General features: G+C 36.1%; 1 protein-coding gene across 5 annotated transcripts in view; it reads left to right on the top strand.

Annotated features, from left to right (window-relative positions):
* PPM1B (protein phosphatase, Mg2+/Mn2+ dependent 1B) overlaps nt 1–17,223 on the top strand; it is a 59,004-nt gene extending 41,781 nt beyond the window's left edge. For 3 of the 5 annotated variants that reach the window (XM_079298838.1, XM_079298839.1, XM_079298837.1), the window contains exons 5-7: nt 4,568–4,679; nt 7,699–7,756; nt 15,358–17,223. In XM_079298838.1, the coding sequence (XP_079154964.1) occupies nt 4,568–4,679; nt 7,699–7,756; nt 15,358–15,387 (200 nt within the window). In that variant the 3' untranslated portion in view covers nt 15,388–17,223. Of the gene's footprint in view, nt 1–4,567; nt 4,680–7,698; nt 7,757–13,563; nt 13,704–15,357 lie in introns of those variants that run through there. The other 2 variants (XM_079298840.1, XM_079298841.1) reach the window with 2 other exon arrangements.
* Nucleotides 17,224–18,507: the final 1,284 nt, after the last annotated feature.

Raw genomic sequence — 18,507 nt, 5'->3', positions numbered from 1 at the left:
CTAATTGGACAGAGTTCAAGGCCTTTAGAAGGCAAGTATTTAGCAAGAAATGACAGTTAGCATATTTGAGAAATTTTGAAAAGGAGTGGAGAAAAGTAAATGAAACAGACTTCAGAAGAACTTGAAATATCTGATTTTTAAAAAATTTTGTATTTGTAGATTCTATGAAATGTAATTTTGACACAGTCTCCTTAATTAAAAGAAAAAAATGTGGGACTGCAGGTTACCTTACACATGTGCCTTGAGTATTACTAGTTCAGAAAGGATAAAAGCCTTAGCAAAATGTTTCAAACCACTAAGCAGCATGAGGAAAATTTAGAAATATGTTGGAATTTTTAAAAAGAGTGTCTTTTGCTTTTGACATTAGGAAAATCCATGGGGGCAAGAGTATCATTGCAAGTGTTGGAGTTGGTAAAAGTTTTAGAAGGTGGAGTTTCTTTTTGGTTAAGACAACTGCCTTAATCAGTTTTGTATTCATCTTTAAACTTAGTGTAGACAACAGTGCATAAAAAAGTTGTGCCTGAAAGGTTTAAACTGTCTTCGACTCTAGAAACATAAAGCCTGGTAGATAATGTTGTGACACAAATAATATGGATTTGTTTACAAACCTTTCTAGAGGCTGGCTATTCCTTTCAAAAGGCAAGTAGTGGTGTTTGAGCACAAATTAACAAGAACAACAATTTACAAAATTTGTTAATGAGTTAACAGCTCATAAGTTACATGCAGTTGGTTGATAGTCAATAACAATTATATTTATACATGTAGTAAAAACATTCGGGGGAAAAAAAATAAGGTGGCCTTGGAACTACCAAGCTGCAAAGATAGATGTTGTCAAAAATGTAAACTATGAGTTCTCTTGGATACTTTCCTCTTTCACTGAGTGACTAATATAAATCAGGGCAACATTAGAACTTAGTGTAAAATCCTTTGGGACTTCCTGAAGCAATTTTAGTTTGATCACTGGTGTTTGTTCTTAATGGATACACACTGTTCTGTTTCTGTGCTCTTGTGGACCTTAAATTTCAAGCTGACTGTACAAACCCATCAAACCTTTTAGGCAATAGGATTTTTTCACTACTATACTTGGGCATTTTAAGCTCTGGCTCAAGGAGAAAAGCAGTGTTTAAGGCATGCTTTGGTTAGATTCTTTTAAAAGTACTGTCTTTGAACGTTCATTAAGTGGAATGCTGAGATTTTGTATGTTTCTATAATGAATTGATCTTTCCAGAGTTCTTAAAAGAGAATTGTTGGCTTAATACCAAGAGATTTTCTTTATTTTAACAGATTGATTTAAAAGCAGACTCAGCAAGTCATTGTTTACAGAGATTTCCGTGGAAGAATCATATACCAATGCTTTGTTGCTAGTTTGGGTTTTGAGGTTGACAGAATGTGGATAACTGCATTCCAAAGCTGCCACTTGTAGGGTATACTGACATACTTAATGAGGTTAAACTTGTGCCTGAGTCATTTGTGACTCTGAGCACAGCCCTGCTTGTGGTTTGAGTCATTTAGCTGGTCCATCTCCAAAGCACAGTCACAGAGTTAGACTGGTTTGGGTTGGAAGGGACCTTAAAGATCATCTGGTTCCAATGCCACTGCCATGGTCAGGGCACCTTCCACAGGTGTTTTGAGCAGTAATGAGGTTATGCTAGGTCACTCTTTTCTTCCTGCCCCCTGCAAATACTACTTTCTGCTCTGTTTTTCAGAGATGCAAAGTTTTGTCCCACAGAGAGAAAACTAGGCACAGAAGTCAATTCAGTTCTCTGATATGTTTTAGTTTATTTGAAAGGGTGTATCAGAATTGCAATTAACAGCAGACAAACCATGGAACTCCACAAAACCCAAAAAAACCACTAGCCCCGCAAATCATAAGGGACACATGATCTGTGTAGGCTTAAACAGTTTTACTGGTAAATACTCAGTTAATCCCCTGAGTTGGATGATGCATTTTACATATGTGGAATATATACCATATATAAAACTGATTTGTCACAATCTGGGCATGAAAGGAGGTGCTGGAACATGGAGAACTTGTAATGCTGTCTCGATGGGGACCTGCATTATATAAAATTGAAGTAAAATGTTACCTGAATTTTCAGAATGCCTATCTGTGCAAAAAGTGTTAGGCTTTTACTGAAAAATGTTTTAAAAGTCAAGTAGTAAACTTTGTGGAGGACTTTCATGAATACATATATATAATATATATATATACACATATATATAATACATATATATAATACAATATATATTTGTAATAATATCAGGAATTATTTCTTAAGTGTCTGAATTATATTAGCAATGCAAAGCTAATTGTAGGGTTATTCTTAATATCATAGAGATTAAGGTGAAAACTTTGTAAATACCCATAAATCTGTTTCTGAAAAGAGATTGTTTTCTTTCTCTGGTGGCCTTTGTCAAGCACATCCGCAGTGTGTATCTGCTAACAGATGTGTAATGAGGTCATGCTTGCTCATTTGCTTTATTCTCGACTTTCTATTAGGAAGCTTTTTTTAGAAAAAAAAAAAGAGGGAGAAGACAGGTTCTGGATAAAATTACTCACTCTAATACCAGAAAAAGATAATTATTAGTTCATCCATTTGCCACCTTCTAGAAATGGACAAAAGATGCTTGTGGTTCAGTTCAGCACTCCTTGAGAAGTTATTATGCAGTATAAACGTGTGTTTGTAGTACCAAGAAACATATAGCAATCTTTGGCTGTGATCATTTTCATTCCTTTTTAAGAAGGCATAAACCTCTTATGCTTGCAACAAATATTTAGAAATTGCTTGCTTTTGTAGGTTTTTCTTACTATTAATTCTTGCTATTTGTCTACTTTTCCTATGTACAGAACCAGATGTGCTCTTGGTATAAAAAGTATATATTCATAAGAAATGTTTCCTGTCAAATATATCTCAGCAAAATTATACTATAGCAGTACAATTACTTCTAACTAAGTAGAACTGTACAAAAGGATGCAATTTATAAGAGGAGTTGTGGCTAATTTATGTATGTGTGGAAGAACTGATCATAATCCAAACATTCAGGCATACTTATTCAGCTATCATTTCCTTTGCTAGCCATGATTTATCCTTAATGGATGGATGGATGATAATACACATCAAGTTTCATGGAGCAGTTTAATTTTAATCACTTCTAGTAGTAGTGCACATATCTTATTCTTTGCAAAGATTACATGATGCTGACTTAAAATTGGGACTTAGAAGCATAATAGTGCCTTATTTGTTACAAGCTGGTATAATTATTCTACAAGTGATTACTTTGAGGGGCTACAGATCTGTCTCATGCAAAGTGGGTGAGTACCTTGCCAAGTACTGTTGATCTTAGTAGTCCTAAGAGAAGCCTGAATATCTCTTGTTTCCTAGAGAAGTGATAGACATCAAGGAAGGGTTAAATACTAGTAAACTTGGGATGAAGAGTTTGAGGTAGGTAGAAGGGTTTGAGGTAGGAAGGTGGTGTGCTTTTCTACTAACTTAAGAAACTCATAAACTGCAGGCTCCAAGTCAGTCATCCAGAATATAGTCAGTTATAAGAAAATTAAATTATTTGTTTCTTATCTTTGGATAGTAGGCAAGATAAAGAATGACTCAAGTTGTTTTTTTTAGGGTGATACTTGTGAGGATTAATTCTTAATTCTTCTTAAAGAGATTTTTATCTAGAATACTGTCTACAGGAAAAAGCACTCCATTTCTTCGTTTAGTTGGTTTTCAGAAAAAGTATCCTCTCTTAGAAATAGAAGACTTGTGCACACAACTCCAAACCTTTTTATGCCATGGTAGCAGTTGAATGAGTAGAGACTGATGACTGGAAGCTGGTAGCATTACACCTGTGTGAGTGTATACACAAATATGACACATTCATCTTAACAGCAACCCTGATGAAAGAGACTATGTTAAAATTTACTTCCGTTCTGGCAGGTTTTCTTTCCAAGCTAGAAGAACTTACTAGCACTGGACTTGATCGTGCTATATGTTAGCTTTGAAAATGGAATACAATTTAAAATTATTATTAAAATAAGTATTTTTAGTTATTCCTCATCAGTTCCGTATTCTGTTTTGGCCTCTTGAGTGCTATTATTATCTATCCATTATATATCCTTGATTGCATGGTGGTGAGAGTGTTTATGCACTGGAGATCAGGCCTATGAAGATACAAGGTGTTACTCAGGATGGAGTGTGACAGAATCCTGGGGAAGCACTGGCTTATGGCATAGAATGTGTTGCACTGCAAGGGGAAGCTAACTGGAACAGACTCCCAGCTGCTGGCTTTTTCAGAGAGAACAGGCTGCTGTCTCCAGGGTATTTCATTCAGTTCACAGTCTGCTTCTGAATTTCTCTTAGAGAGTAAGGCTTGGTGCATACTGGAAAGACAGATTATGAGTTTAAGCTCTGTTCCACCATGCAAAGACTGTTAACCTAAAATGTAGAGAATAGTTTCCTCTTTGCGTGCAACGTTTTCATAATGTCTGTATTAAAAAGTGTTATCTTATTTTTCAGTATCTTAGCCAATGGGTGGTACTAATTCAGGACTTCTTGTGTTTTTAAATTAGAAATTATGGAGAAATCGGGTGAAGAAGGAATGCCTGATCTTGCTCATGTTATTCGTATTTTAACTGCAGAGAATATCCCTAATTTACCACCAGGAGGTGGTCTAGCTGGCAAGTGAGTACAGTACTTGAATTTCTTGAACTGTTAAATTCACTGACACTCATTTAAATGTTTTAAAGTTTTCTTATTACAATAACTATACTCAAATCAAGGGTTTCTTTATATTTGAAGATAGTTTACCTTTTGCAGTATATGAATATTTGTGTCACTGTTCCCATTCCAGAATGGTAAAGAATAAACACATAATCATGTTCTGGTACCTAACATACTAATTTATTATTTCCATATAGTCATTTAAAAAAATAAAAATATGTATTCTTTGCTTTTTACTGATTTACATTTGTTAAGAGCTATCAAACAATGTGAATATCAAAATATCAGGAGATCAATTTTCCTCATGTCATGTTTTCCCAGCCACTTAATGTCCATTATAAGTTAACAGGAATAAATCTTCAGAAATTACATTGGTTTTCTGGGGAGCCCAATTGTGATGTTCTAGCAACCTATAACTTAAGGATTTTAATGAAAAGAATTTAGGAATCTGCAATTCCCCAGACAGTAGGACTTATTATTGTTCCCTGTCATAGAGCATGTTGTTTCTGGAATATTTGTATTTTACAAAATGTGAAGTCCTGTCCTCTGAGCATTTTTGTGTGTGTACATCTATTTTCATTGCATGTACTTTTTAATGAGCACTGTTTGCCATGATTATATTGTTCTAGCCTCGATAGTATTTGCACATTCTGGGCCTTTTTCTCCACTTGAGTACATTCCAGGCATTCAGAGAAATTTTGGTGTGCCTGTTCTTGGTGCCTCCCAACTGCTGTGTTTTGTTTTGCTCATTAATAACTACATTATATACTGCTGCACTATTCTGGACCCTTGACATATAAGTTCTATTTTAATTTGTTGTGATCCAGGTTACATTTTTCATGGACATGGTTCAGAATTTGCATTTTGGTGCCTTTCCCTTCATCTTGACTTTTAAAGTCCCCTGACTTCAGGCGTGTACATGCAGTTTATTTCAAGAGAATATTATATAGTATTAAGTAACTTGTTCTTGGCCTCCAAAGTTGGGACAGAGACAGGCAGTGATGTATGTAAGTTCATTTTATTTGCAGGAAATTGATGGAAGTCTTGGAAAAAATGCTGCTGCACAACCCAAATCCATGTACTGTGTGACTTAAAACCTTTGTCCTAACAAAGGTTTTGTCCTTTTTCTTGAAGTCATCATCCTGGGATGTTACCAGGTCATGAAGAAGTTACACTTTTGTCCTGTGTTTCAACTCCAAGACCTGGCTCAAACAGGTTGCACAAAGATCTTGTCTGAGGCTGTCATCCACGGTTTAACACTGGTTAAAGTTGCTCCAAATTTTTAGTATGTCTGGAGAAATGCAATACAGTGTTACTGTGACTAGAGTATGTTTGCAAACCTTAGGACTCCCTTAAGTAGCTCCATTTATATTGGCACTTTATACTGATATAATTCCTTCCTTCAGGCTTCTCACTTAGGTACAAGCCCCTGCTGACCCACTCTTTGAGACAGGAGTTGTATAGGTGTCAACTCTGCTGTGGTCAGCTGATGGTGCTGTTTTATCCTATAAAATCTTACTCTCCAAAGATTGTTTTCTGGTTTGACTCCAATCCCCTTGTGATTTCAAATGCTGCCTCAAGAGTGGACGTTTGTTTCTGAAGTAAGAGCCCTGAGCTACTCTGGCACTTAGGCCTTAGTAGTTCCACTCAACATCTTGCTCCTGCATTTTCCCATCGAAGAAAAGCACGGAGAAATACACTGGTGTAAGAAAGAAAAGTGAATTTACAACATTGGGTAGTTCCCAAGAAGGATCTAACTTTCACATCTATTTAAACCCACTGATGTGGCTGCCTCCTGCTTCTGTGGCAGTCTTGCTTGGATTGTCCAGGTGTTTTCTGTTACATTGGAGGTGCCTTTGCTTTATGTAGTACAGAGGTTTAGTCAGAATTGTGCCATTCCTGTCACTAAATGGAGAGAACACTTTCCTCTATCATTGGCAAAAAGATTCAGTTTCTTTTCCCTAGGAAGATCTTCCATCAGTCCCAATGGATCCCATACTAACTCAGATAAACAGCCTTTCCAGATTTCTTACTTAGGTTCAGAAGGAACCTCATCAAACTTGTAGCAGCAAGTTCTGTTGCATTGAGATGCATGTGTATTTGATGTATTTGCTGCTGATATGGCATGTGATGTCTTTGTGCTCTTTGGAAGAGTCAACAGTTGGTGCCCATCATTCTGTAAGATACAGTTTTTAGAGATCTTGGTTACTTCCAGACTTAAGAGTCTTAGTCCACGTGGCAGTTATTTTTTTATTGAAGTTGTCAATAACTTTGATCATATTTATTATAGCTGTCTGAATGTTTCCCAGTTTTAACTTTGATTTGAAGATGTGAGTACATAACCTTTTATGAATCAGAAATCTGTTTATATGATGGCCTTTAGTTTTTTGTGAAGCTCTTTGTGCTTGTTTTGACTGCCTGTGGCCTTAAATAGCACTGATACAAAAAAGTCTGGGGTGTGGCTTTTGTGTTTTTAATTTCTAGTGGGAATAGACAATAGAAAACACATCTTGGGGGTTGTATAGTCTGCACATCACACTTCAAAATTTTGTAGGCAAGTTGTAACCTGTGTATATGTAATAAAGCTGGGAGAAAAACTGAACTGTCCTCAAGTTCCACATCCAGAAACAAGGCAAGAAAACTAGCAAACTTGAAGAATTTTTATAGCAAGCAAAATATAGGTTTAAACGTTACTCTTGGCAAAATCTGAGTATGCAGCTCTAAAAAGAGGTGGACCATGGAAAAGGTAAGTTAAGAAAATGGTTTTGCTTTGCTCAGTCTTTGCAAATCTTGACCAGTTGCTAGATCCCCAAATTCTTATTAAAAGTGAGTAAAGACACAGAATGGGTTTCATTTTTTTAAAACGCAGATTAAAAGAAAAATACCTTTAACACTTCAAAATTCCTACTTTGATCAAACTTGTCTCAGTGTTTTGAATTCCGTTGTTTTGCTTAATTTCTTTTTTAACTTCTCTTTTTAGGCGTAATATTATTGAAAATGTGTATACTAGGCTGAATCCACACAGAGACAATGAGGGGGTAAGTTCCCATTTTGATTGCCACACCTCTTTCTAAATGTGAACATCAAATTTGTCATACATTAAGCAAAAGTGTTCATCACTAGAAATAAAGTATCAGAAATAAAAATTCATATTGTAACATACTGCTAGTTTTTACCTTGCTTTGGATGGATTTGATATAGAAGTTCTTCCTCTAAAAGACAAAACTGACACCCAATTCTGAACAGCTCTTTAAACATCTAAATGACTACCACTTCCTCAGTCAAACCTGTGATGCAACAGTGCAGTGTTTTTCTAAAGTACAGTTTATAATTTTAGAAAATTAATAGTCAGCAAATCTGTTACTTAACTGTCATGTCTGCTGTCCGGAAATGTAGTACAAGAAGGGACAAACACACTTCCTGTTGTCTTCTGTAAGAAGACCTTGGTACACTGAGTAGAAAAGATTACAGGACTAATATTGATTATTTTCATAGCCTTTACACTATCTTTTCACTGGTCTAAGGAAAAGTAATTTTAGATTACTTCAGTTATGATTTCTAAAATTACTTACGTTCTTCCCATTTCCTACAAAGTTTAATTTTAAACAGTATGTTGGAATATGGTTTATTGTGCCTCTAAACCTGATTATTAGGTAGCTCTTAATATTAGCGTAAGTAATAACTGGTGTTTCTATAAATTGTGGTTAAATTTGTTTAAAAACTGTGGAAAACAGAAGAACTGATAAAAAACATCAGTGCTTATACACATTGTCATTTCCTGTACAGTTTGTGGACTATTTTGTGAAAGTACCATTCCTATTCTAGTAAATCTTTTGTAATATTTTTTTTTTCTTCTGAGATTGCTACAAAGCCCTCAGTCAGGTAGTTATTACACTGAATGGTGTTGCACTTGAAATACCTTGAAATTATCAGTTGTACACCTTGAGATAGTAAATACACAGTCTCACCACAATTGTAACTGTGCCTTTCCCATTGTCCTCTTCTCTTAACTGCCTATATTTGACTTATTATCTTCAGTTAGAAACCTTATGTGGGTGGAAGGGGCCACTATTCTGTTAGCATGCAAATGGAGAAGAAATCTAACTTCTTAATTCTTTTAGGATTTGTTCCTTTGTCTAATTTGAATGTGATAGGATATACTTTTTTGTTTCACTTTCAAGAAATTCTGCAACAGTACTTCAAACCAAGATACACAAAATTTTCCTCTTTTCAGCTTCTTTAGTCCTTCAGGAAACTGCACCTTAATCAGCCTCCTACTAATTTTTGTATTTAGCCAGAATTTCCCCTGCTTTTTTGGGCCAAGTTACTGGTATATCTGGCTTATTTAAAAATTAAACTAAAATTAAAACAGCATAGGCTTTACAAAATAACTGATATTCTAAGGAAAAAACCTGAAAGTTTGTCTAATTAGTTACTTTTTAAAAATGTTATATGCCATAGTTACATTTATGTAACAGCACCTGTTGTAAGTCTAGAATTACTTCTAGCCCTGTAAGTTTGCTGAAAGTCCTGATACGCAGTAAGCATCTGTTTGTCCATTGACTCCTTTCAGGAAATGTTTGTGCATCATCCATTTTAATTTAATAAAATGAGGTAGCTAACCTAAACATGCATTTTGCTCATAAAAGAATATACCATTAACAGCTTTCACCTGGCTTGCCATTAAAATCCCTGAGTAGTTGGTTTGGCTTTTAATTTGGTTTCTCAAAAAAGATGTGAATGGTAGACTGCAGTCTGCTTCCTAAATTTTTCTTATGTTGCTATAGAAGTGCAAACCTTAAATATGTGTTTTAAATAGAGTGGTTTAAATTCTGGTTTGATCTTGTGGTAGCATGTAATTTGCCAGTCAGCACCTTTGTTCTTTTCACCCTGAGTGGTAGTGGCCCAGAGCAGTTTGAGAGGATGAAGTCCCCCCTGGTGAAGGATACAGTTCCTGTTTGCAGCTTCCCAGCAAGCTGTCTTAACGTCCTTGAAGTGGATGAATCTAGTGGGCCTCATCTCATGATGAAAACATGACTGCCTTGCTGGTCTTACTCAGTTTCAGGTGTATGTGTGGTGATCTTGTAGCTTTCTGAACTGGATACTGTAGTGTCCAGAGATGTAAAGGGAAGCAAGCTGTTCAGTTATTCAACATCAGACTCTTCAGAATGTCTACACAGTGTTGCTGCACATCTCACACTTAAACAGGAAACAAAGGTAGGAAGGAAACATACAGTTTATCCCAATGATGGCGTTGCCAAGTGAGATGGAAATCTGGCCAATGATGCTCCTGTTTCAACTAGTATGAGGCAAGAGCAGATGTTCATGTGACAAATTAGGTGCTAGAGACATGGATGCTGAGTCTGCAGAGCACAAAGGTACAGTTGACTTGCACCTCAGCATCCTTCTCTGTGTGTAGTTAACAGTGCACCTGTGTCTGCTGAAAGTGGGTGTTGTGCAGGGTACTTCTGTTAGTGACTGCAAACTCTGCCTGTGGCAGTCATCTTCCATCCTAATGGTTATATGTAAGGATGGAGCAATTTTTATCATGGCAAAATAATAATGTAGTTAGTTGCTAAAATATTAATGCAGATGGCTACAAAAACCCCTCCAAACCACATAAACAACTACGCAAACAATCAGATTAACTTCTGCAATTGAGAATATGGCTTCCTTCTGAAAACTATACATTTTAGCATCTAACCATTTTAAAATGGTTACTGTGAGTTCCTGTGAACTGGATCATAATAGCTTTGCAAATTAGTTCTTAGTATATAAATTAAACCTTGGTTGTGTCTCTTTCTAAATCAGTTTTGTTTTACTCAGCACTGTAAACATTTCAGGTAGTATTGCACTTAGAGGGTTTTTTGGGTGTTGGTTTTTTGTTGTTTTTTTTTTTTTTTCTTGGTTTGGTTTGGTTTTTTTGAGATGTCGTACAGGGCCAGAGTCTGAGAAATAAAAAAATCATTGCTACAGCAATATTCAGAAATCACTAGTCTAGCTTGAGGTTATAGCAGTCCTAAATTTTTTCTGCTAGGAATCTTAGCAGATTACAAGTATTTTATAAATCCAGGGCTGGAGACAGCTCTGTGGTGCAGTCGCAATGAACAACTTTACCATTGTTTGAGCAGAGACTTCTGCTGTAAGTGTGGTGACTTGTGCCCTTACAAATATGAGTGAAAACATTAAAGTCTGTTATGTATTGGGGCCTAAGGCTTTCAGCTGTTTAAAGGGAACTTAAAAGAATGTTTTCATTGCTGAATGATTGTTAGCACTGTGATGTTGCAGTACCACTGAAGAGTTGTTCTGCTTCCTGTGTTAAAGTATTGCTCTTTCTGTGACTCTACTTCTCTGACCATTTTAGTTTTTTGATGGCAGTGACATTTGCTTAAAGCTGCCTTTGAGCATCTTACTTGAAATTAGTCATGTTTTTCTCTTGTTTTTACCAATAATTTGCTCTGACAGTTGGCTGAACCAACTTATATGCCATTAAGGGCTACTACACATAGAAAAATGTAAATGGACACAACTCTTACACCATTCTCACAACATCATAAATCCAGTCTTAAATACATTGCAGCCCTTTTCCTACACATAGTTTAGTAGCACAAAACTTGTGTAAAGACTCTGAATGCTCATGTTGAATGTAGCTAGCAGTAGTTTCTTATTGGTTTTATGGTCAGTAGCACTTCAGTTGAATTGGAAGTGAAGGAAGATAAACTACCTTGCACAGTAAAATAGGTTTTCAGGGGCCTGTTCTAGCCACACATCATTAGAGAGAAATTGCTGTCTATATAGTGTATAATGTATAGAAGAGGCAGTTCCTGACCTACTGTGTGTGGGGTTTCCCTTCTGTTAGCACTGAGGGATACAAGGGAAGCAGGAAATAGCCTGCTGTAAAATAGGGTGCAATGCCATGCAGGATGCGAGTTTGAATATCAAACGCTAACAGCATTGCTAATTCAACTCCTACCAGCATTTGAATTGCTTAGGAGCCTCAGGGCTGCTATTATATTGCTTATTGCTTTTGCTCTTCAGTGTTGCATGGAGCAAAATTATTCACTTCAGTCTGCCAAAGGAATATTTAAAGATCTTGGTATTGTGAAATGTGGAAATTTCAGTTTATGTGTGCTAATGTCAACCTCAGAGCAGAACTGATGGAGAAGACAAAAGATAGAATTTATATGTTCTCTGAATTTTATAAAACTGGAAGTCTTCATCTATGTTGCAGTGTTTAATATTAGCTAGGTATATATATAAAACTGTGGTTTTTTTCTTTGTCAAACCAAGAAAAAGGATACATCTGTAGCTTCTTCTTGGTGCTGTGGGTGTTCACTAACATTGTGCTTATAAGGTATTAAAGCAGTTCCATTTCATACATTAAAACTAGGTCCATTATCTTGCTTCTCCTCACTGTGCTCTTGAAGAGAAGAGAGTATTGAAGTCTTGAATATTCTCTTGAGTATTTTCATATTTGAATATGAAAATGCTAGTACATGGAAATCAAAACTTCTCTTTGCTAAGACCAGCAAACCACTGTGAAAGTATCTGTCTTATTTCCTGAACAAATTAAACTTAGAAGGATGCCATTAAATGCAGTAATACTCATTTTTATTATAAAATTGTCCCCATTTTAACTTGGACTGTGCCAATCAGTCTTGGGACTTTTATTCCAGCAGTATTACGTAGAGCATGCAAAATCTTACTGATCCCAAGGTATTTTCACAATACTGCTATTAAGCTTGTAAATGAATGGCAGCAGTTCTTGTAGTTAGGAAGCTTTTAGACTGCATGACAATAAAATGAGGTCAGCATGAAAACAAGGCAGTCTGGATTGTGCTTCTAATGTCTTGTAAATCTGCCAGCTTCTAGAGATAGTTTCATTTGTCTAGATTGATAAGTTGCTAGACATTAGTAATTTAAAATGTGCTGTTCCCTTAAAGCAACAGTACTGCTTTAGCACTTGAAAGTGAAAATATGTAGTATTACTGTCAAAGCACTGTAGCAGATGTGCAAGTCCATCACCAAAAAACACAACACTTTTTTTTTTTTTCACCTGGAGGCTTGTAACCAAGCAGGTTATTTGCTGAGGAGACTTCATTCCTTAACCAACACTCAGTTCTCTGATTTTGTGCTGTAGGTTCTTAGGTTTGGCATTATCTGTTCTACCTGCAAATTTTTCTAGGCAATAAACAATCTGCCCAAAGGTGTGGCATATGTTGTTCAAATATCAGCATTCCTCGTGCTCATGGGTAGCTGCTTGCTTTTTTTCTGGCAGCATCATGCATGCAAAAATCAGAGTGTTCACTAAAACACTGAACATTTATTTTGATGTGATGCTTCAACTAAACTGCGATCAGTAGAGTTATCTGTTCTCTGAGTTTTTCACAGAACCGTGCTGCTACTGGCTGTGCAGAAATTCACAATTAAATATATTGACCTGGTGGCTAAAGAAGCTTAAATTTTTAGTGTTTTCCACTGATAAATTACCAAAGTTGTTGGGGGGTATAATCTGTATTTGTCAAAGACATTTGAAATAAAGATGGAGTTAATTGGGAGGAGGTACTTTGGGTCAAAATGAATTGAAATTATTGAAAATGCTGGTTTCATAGTTACCATTGCTTAAATTATGTTGTTTAAATGAATGAACATGAAAGGCATTGTTTTAAATTGTATGTTGCTAAATAAGGTGTTTTACGTTCGAATATATGTTTTCTCAGTTGGAAAACAAAAAAAAAAAAAAAACCAAAAAAAAAAAGATTGGGGATTTTTTTTTTTTTTATGTGGTTAGAAAAGCTTTTAGTTTAACTGCTGATCTTTTTGGGGTATTGAATCTCAACCGAAGGAGCCCGGCGCGGCCGAGGAAGGCGGAGTGCCGGGGAGGTTGGTGGAGGCGCTGAGGCAGATGCGGATTAATCACAGGGGCAACTACCGCCACCTGCTGGAGGAGATGCTGGCCGGGTACCGCCTGGCGCAGCTGCAGGGCCCGGGCCCGCCCCAGGACCCCGCGGCCAGCGAGCCCCAGCCCGAGCGCGAACTCGAACCGGGGCCGGCACCGGCAGCGCGCCCGGCCGCGGACAGCGAGCAGAGCGAGCAGCAGCACAGACCAGCCTGACACAGAGCGCTGCGCCTCACCGCGCTCCGAGCGCAGCCCTGGCACTGCCCGCCCGGAGCGCTGCTTGCCTTCACCCTAGTGCCGTGTACAGCTCCTGCTTCTTACAGTGCAGATACTGCGGGGGATCGCAGTAACTGCATCCCTAGTTGCGTAGCGACACTGAACTTCCCATTTGAGAGTTTTGTTTTCTTTTTTCAAATCCTGTGTCACCAACAACAGGAATCTAACATAAGTACACAAAAAGGCATTTTAAAGCCTTTTATTTTGAAAACATTATTAAATAATAGTTTTGATGGTATATGTTTGCTCATTGTAAAGCAATTTACATCTTAGTTGTATCTTTTGTGTAATTTAATGGAATTACACAAATTCTTCACGTTTTTTTCACTGCATTGTCTACTGCATGTTTGTGTTTGGTTTGTGTATACTTTCTATTACAGCTAAATTAAAAAAGCTGTTACATTTTAGGTTGTCACTTATGAAATGTTTGATTTTTTAAATTTTTTTTCCAGTTTAGATTGTATGCAGTGTTCATCATCAATACTGCTTTTCTAGACAATGATATTATTACTTCTCAGGTTGTAGCATAGCATATATCCAGAAATGAAAATGTACTTAAATTTAGTACCTAGTGTCAAGTTACAATAATTTGTGATGAAATGAAAATAAAGGATATGCTGTGGAATAATATCTGTATGCATATTGAACTCTTTTAAGCGAGTAATAAACTTTGTTTGAAGTGTTATCATTCTGACATGACTTGAAACTTTTCATAGCTTCTGATGTGAACTCATGGTGTTCTTTATTTTCTACAAAGCTCTGAGTAATTTTGGGTTTGGAGAACTCATCATAATCCTGTATTTGGGCAACATTTCTCAGGTTCAAGCTAAACATCAGCCATATAAATGAATAAACTATTCTTCTGAAGTTTGCCTTTGGCCAAATCTTTTCCTTGTCTCTTGGCATATGCACATACACGTACATCCATTTGGGTAGCTCGGTGATAATAGTGGGACTTTGCAGTAGTGGTAGCTCATCTGCTAATAAGTGAAATCTGGAAGTCTTGTGTCAGCTGTCAGTTCATAACATAACACTTGCACAAAAAGGTAATTGTTCAGAATAGTTATAAATTTCACTGCTTTAATGGAAATAACCCTGTGGAACTTTTGTTTTGGACCAGGAATACCTGGGAAGCTGAGTTCTATAGTATTTTGTAGAGCTGGTTTTTTTTTTTTTCTTTTGTAGTCCACAGATGTGGTAGGTATTGATGGTTATGATTTAGTAGGTAAATCTTGGTTTTTAATCTTTCTGCTTTATTGGATTCATGTTTTGTGAAAGTGAATTCCATCGTGATGTTGATAGACAGGAAATATTTGTGTGTAGAAGTGAGCAAGTATGGAAAACAAAATGTTTTCTGTCTTACACTAGTATTCTCCTTAAGTATGCCACTGAAATCCAAAGTGCAACAAAATGTTTTCATTTGTATTGGTGAGTAGTAATGTTTCTCCTCTTCTTTTCCTGTAGGGTTCTGGAGATCTAGAAGATCCGTGGTAGCCTTACAAATCTGCTAAAATGCTTTTGATTCTGAAAGGGGGAAAAAACTTTTAAATCTGATTTCTTCAATACAAGGGAAAATTTCTGGTGGATTTCCAACATTTTGTGAAATGGGCAGAAAGATATTAGAATTTTCCATCATTTGTTCATTTTTGTGTTTTCTGATATTGCCACTCTTAGCATTGCCTGTACTACAGTATTTTTACCAGCCTCAGGCATACTGTTACACCTGTAATGAACTTTGGCCCTAAAAAAGAAGGAAGGAAGGAAGGAATATTCTCTCAGCAGATCGGTGTATGTACCTGAGGTGCACGGGATTGTAGGTGTACTCTGAAGATACACTGTGGCTAAATGAAACATGCAACACACAAGCATGAGAGAGAGTACAAGTAATTGTTTGAGACGTTTCTTATTTCACTTTACCGAGTTGGAAGGCTTTGCAGCTCTGTGGCTTGGAAGTAATTTCAATTGGGCAATACGCTATCAGATGTGTATTTTTTTTTTATTTTTAATTTTTCCAGTTTTACCTGTATTACCAGACCGTTAGGTTTCCCTGCGGTGTCCAAATTGTGATACGTTGCCTACTGCTTGCTTGAAGATAAGTGTATTTGGCAATAATATATGAAGATCTTAGGCATCTAAAACCAGTAAGAATTTTACGCATGTGTACAACACACCCTTCAACTCTTGCTAGAGAAAATCTTTTTAAAAAAAAACCAAACTGGTGAATTTATAGTTAGTAGTGACTTGCTTTGACATCTCTCACAGCTGCAGGTTTTTTTAAAAATGCTGAAAATTTGCCTTTATTATAATGTAAATTGTGATTATTTTTTTGTTCTATATGTGGTTTTCTATAGTTTTTTGATTTTTTTCAGCTTAAGATACAGACAGAAGTCTTGTGTAATATGGGTATAATTTTTAATTGTTTGCATTATTTTCAAAGTTCAAATTATCACTTTGAGATTACTATAAATACACTTAAAATTATCTATTTTAAATTAAGAAAATATTAGAGATATTTTCATGGGTTCAATGACCTTTCATTTTATAAGCAATGGGCATGGTACAGAGTGGCTGTCATGTAAGGTACTTGAAGATTCTTAGTTTAATTCTATTTTTGCAATAACCTTGACCTTTTTTCTGACTTCTTTGAGTTGTGCATGTAATGAGTCCAGTAAATGCTGAAAAGGGGAAGAGTAAAGTATTTATCTAAAATAAAAGCTATTGGGGAGGGGAAACAATGAATGTATCCATCTGTACATGATTTACATGCTGTGGATGCCTTGTAAACATTTTCCTATTTGTTTAAACTGTGTTTCAGCGAGGATGTAATTGCCCTTGTGTGTAGTTTTAAGCTAATGACAGTCATCAACTGGTTTTGTGTGAAATTAAATTCATGGTATTTTTCTGTAACTTTATCCCCATGGTGAGTCTGTAAAAACCACACACTCTTTCATACTGATGCCGAAGGCCAGCTTTTCCAGTCATTTTGATTCACTGTGTATCAGATTTTTTTTTTTAATTTTTTTTTTTTTTTTTTTTTTTGGTCTAGAGAGGATTATTGCCACAGTATATTTTATTTATTCATTAGATTTTAGCCTTGTAAGTTAAAGTGTTTTAAATGATGATGTTAACAGGTATTTGTCCCTTTACTGGTTTTTTTGGGGTTGTTAAAAGATAGGGAATGAAGAATGCAAAATGGTTTATTGTTCAGACTGTCCGCTCTGGTCCAACCCTGTACTGATAGTACCTTCCCAGTATGATATTGTGATGTTTCATACAATACAGTGAACATAACCAACTTGTTATCTTCAATAAAGGATTGCTAAAACAGTGTGACATGCTTTCTATTTTCTTGGGAAGGACTTACTAAGAGAAGGCCACTGTTCCATAGAAAGATACAAACCAGTGAGATTTTATGAGGACTCTTGGTTTATGGGTTTCTCTGTTTGTATAGCAGGTGTGCCCCTTCATCTCAGAAAAGCACAAGTCTCAAAGTGGGCAGTGTTCCTAGGACAAGGTTATCTGCAGTCTTAGTCCAGCTATGGGAAAGCATTCATTTGAAGACTAAAAATTCAGATTAAATTGACTTTTTGGTAAACTCATTTCTTGAAGTTTCTTCAAGATCTTAAACCTATGATATTTCACTGTTGCACAGTTTTGAATAGAGATTTTTCTGATATTAATGCTTTCATGTTAGAACTTTTACAGATTTTTTTTTAATATTTTTTAACTTTTACAGATATTTTTTTTTCAACCTACTAATGTAGTTTTCTTAGGTGAGTGGAAAAGGAGAACAGAATCCTCCATGATGATACTGCAGGGTAATAACCTGCCCAAATAATTACTGTTGCTGTAGAATTAACATCTTTACAAACAGCCTGAAATTTTGAGTTTACACAAGATCTTTGATCAACTTCCTTGAATTTTCTTGGATTTGCTTGTACAGCATAACCCCTGCATGCTTTCTTCATGAGCTACAGTTTTAATGCCTTGTTCCACTGGCGAGACTTCTGGTACTCCATGGGCTCCAGTCCCATGAACACTTCTTTGTATAGATTTTTTTACATTATAATATAATTATCATAGTATAATAATCTCCCTCAGGTACAAGGGTTTATGCTTCCTTGTATCAAAGTGAAGCATACACACAGATTTTTCAAAGAGAAGGATAATAGCATACACAGCTACATCAAAATGTAAAGCAGGACAGTTTTTTTTCCTCTTAAGTTATCACTACTTGCCATTCATGCATCCACTAGGTTATGAATTTTGGTCATGTTTTTAGTTTAATCAAAATACAATGTAGCCTGGGAAAAACTTTGCTTGTTGACTTTGTATTCTTAGTGTGAGAAATATGAATGAATGATGAAATTTGTTCATGTATTTGCCATAACTTGTCAACATTTAAAATTACATTCTCTTAATTTTGTTACCATATGGTAACTAGCACAAAGATACTTATGTAGAACACTCAGAGTGGGAAGTACCTCTTCCATCTGGGGTCTTTCTGTTGTGTCAAATTCAGCTTGATTTCATTTTCCTGAGTTCCACTTGAGCAGAGGCAAAGTAGTCCAAGTCAGTTCTCAAATCTGCTCTCTGAGCAAAATAAAGATCTGC

Source organism: Erithacus rubecula (assembly GCF_903797595.1).
Source record: "Erithacus rubecula genome assembly, chromosome: 2".
NCBI classification, from domain to species: domain Eukaryota; kingdom Metazoa; phylum Chordata; class Aves; order Passeriformes; family Muscicapidae; genus Erithacus; species Erithacus rubecula.
Note: the sequence above shows the minus strand (reverse complement) of the source record. Positions and strands in the feature narration are given on the sequence as shown.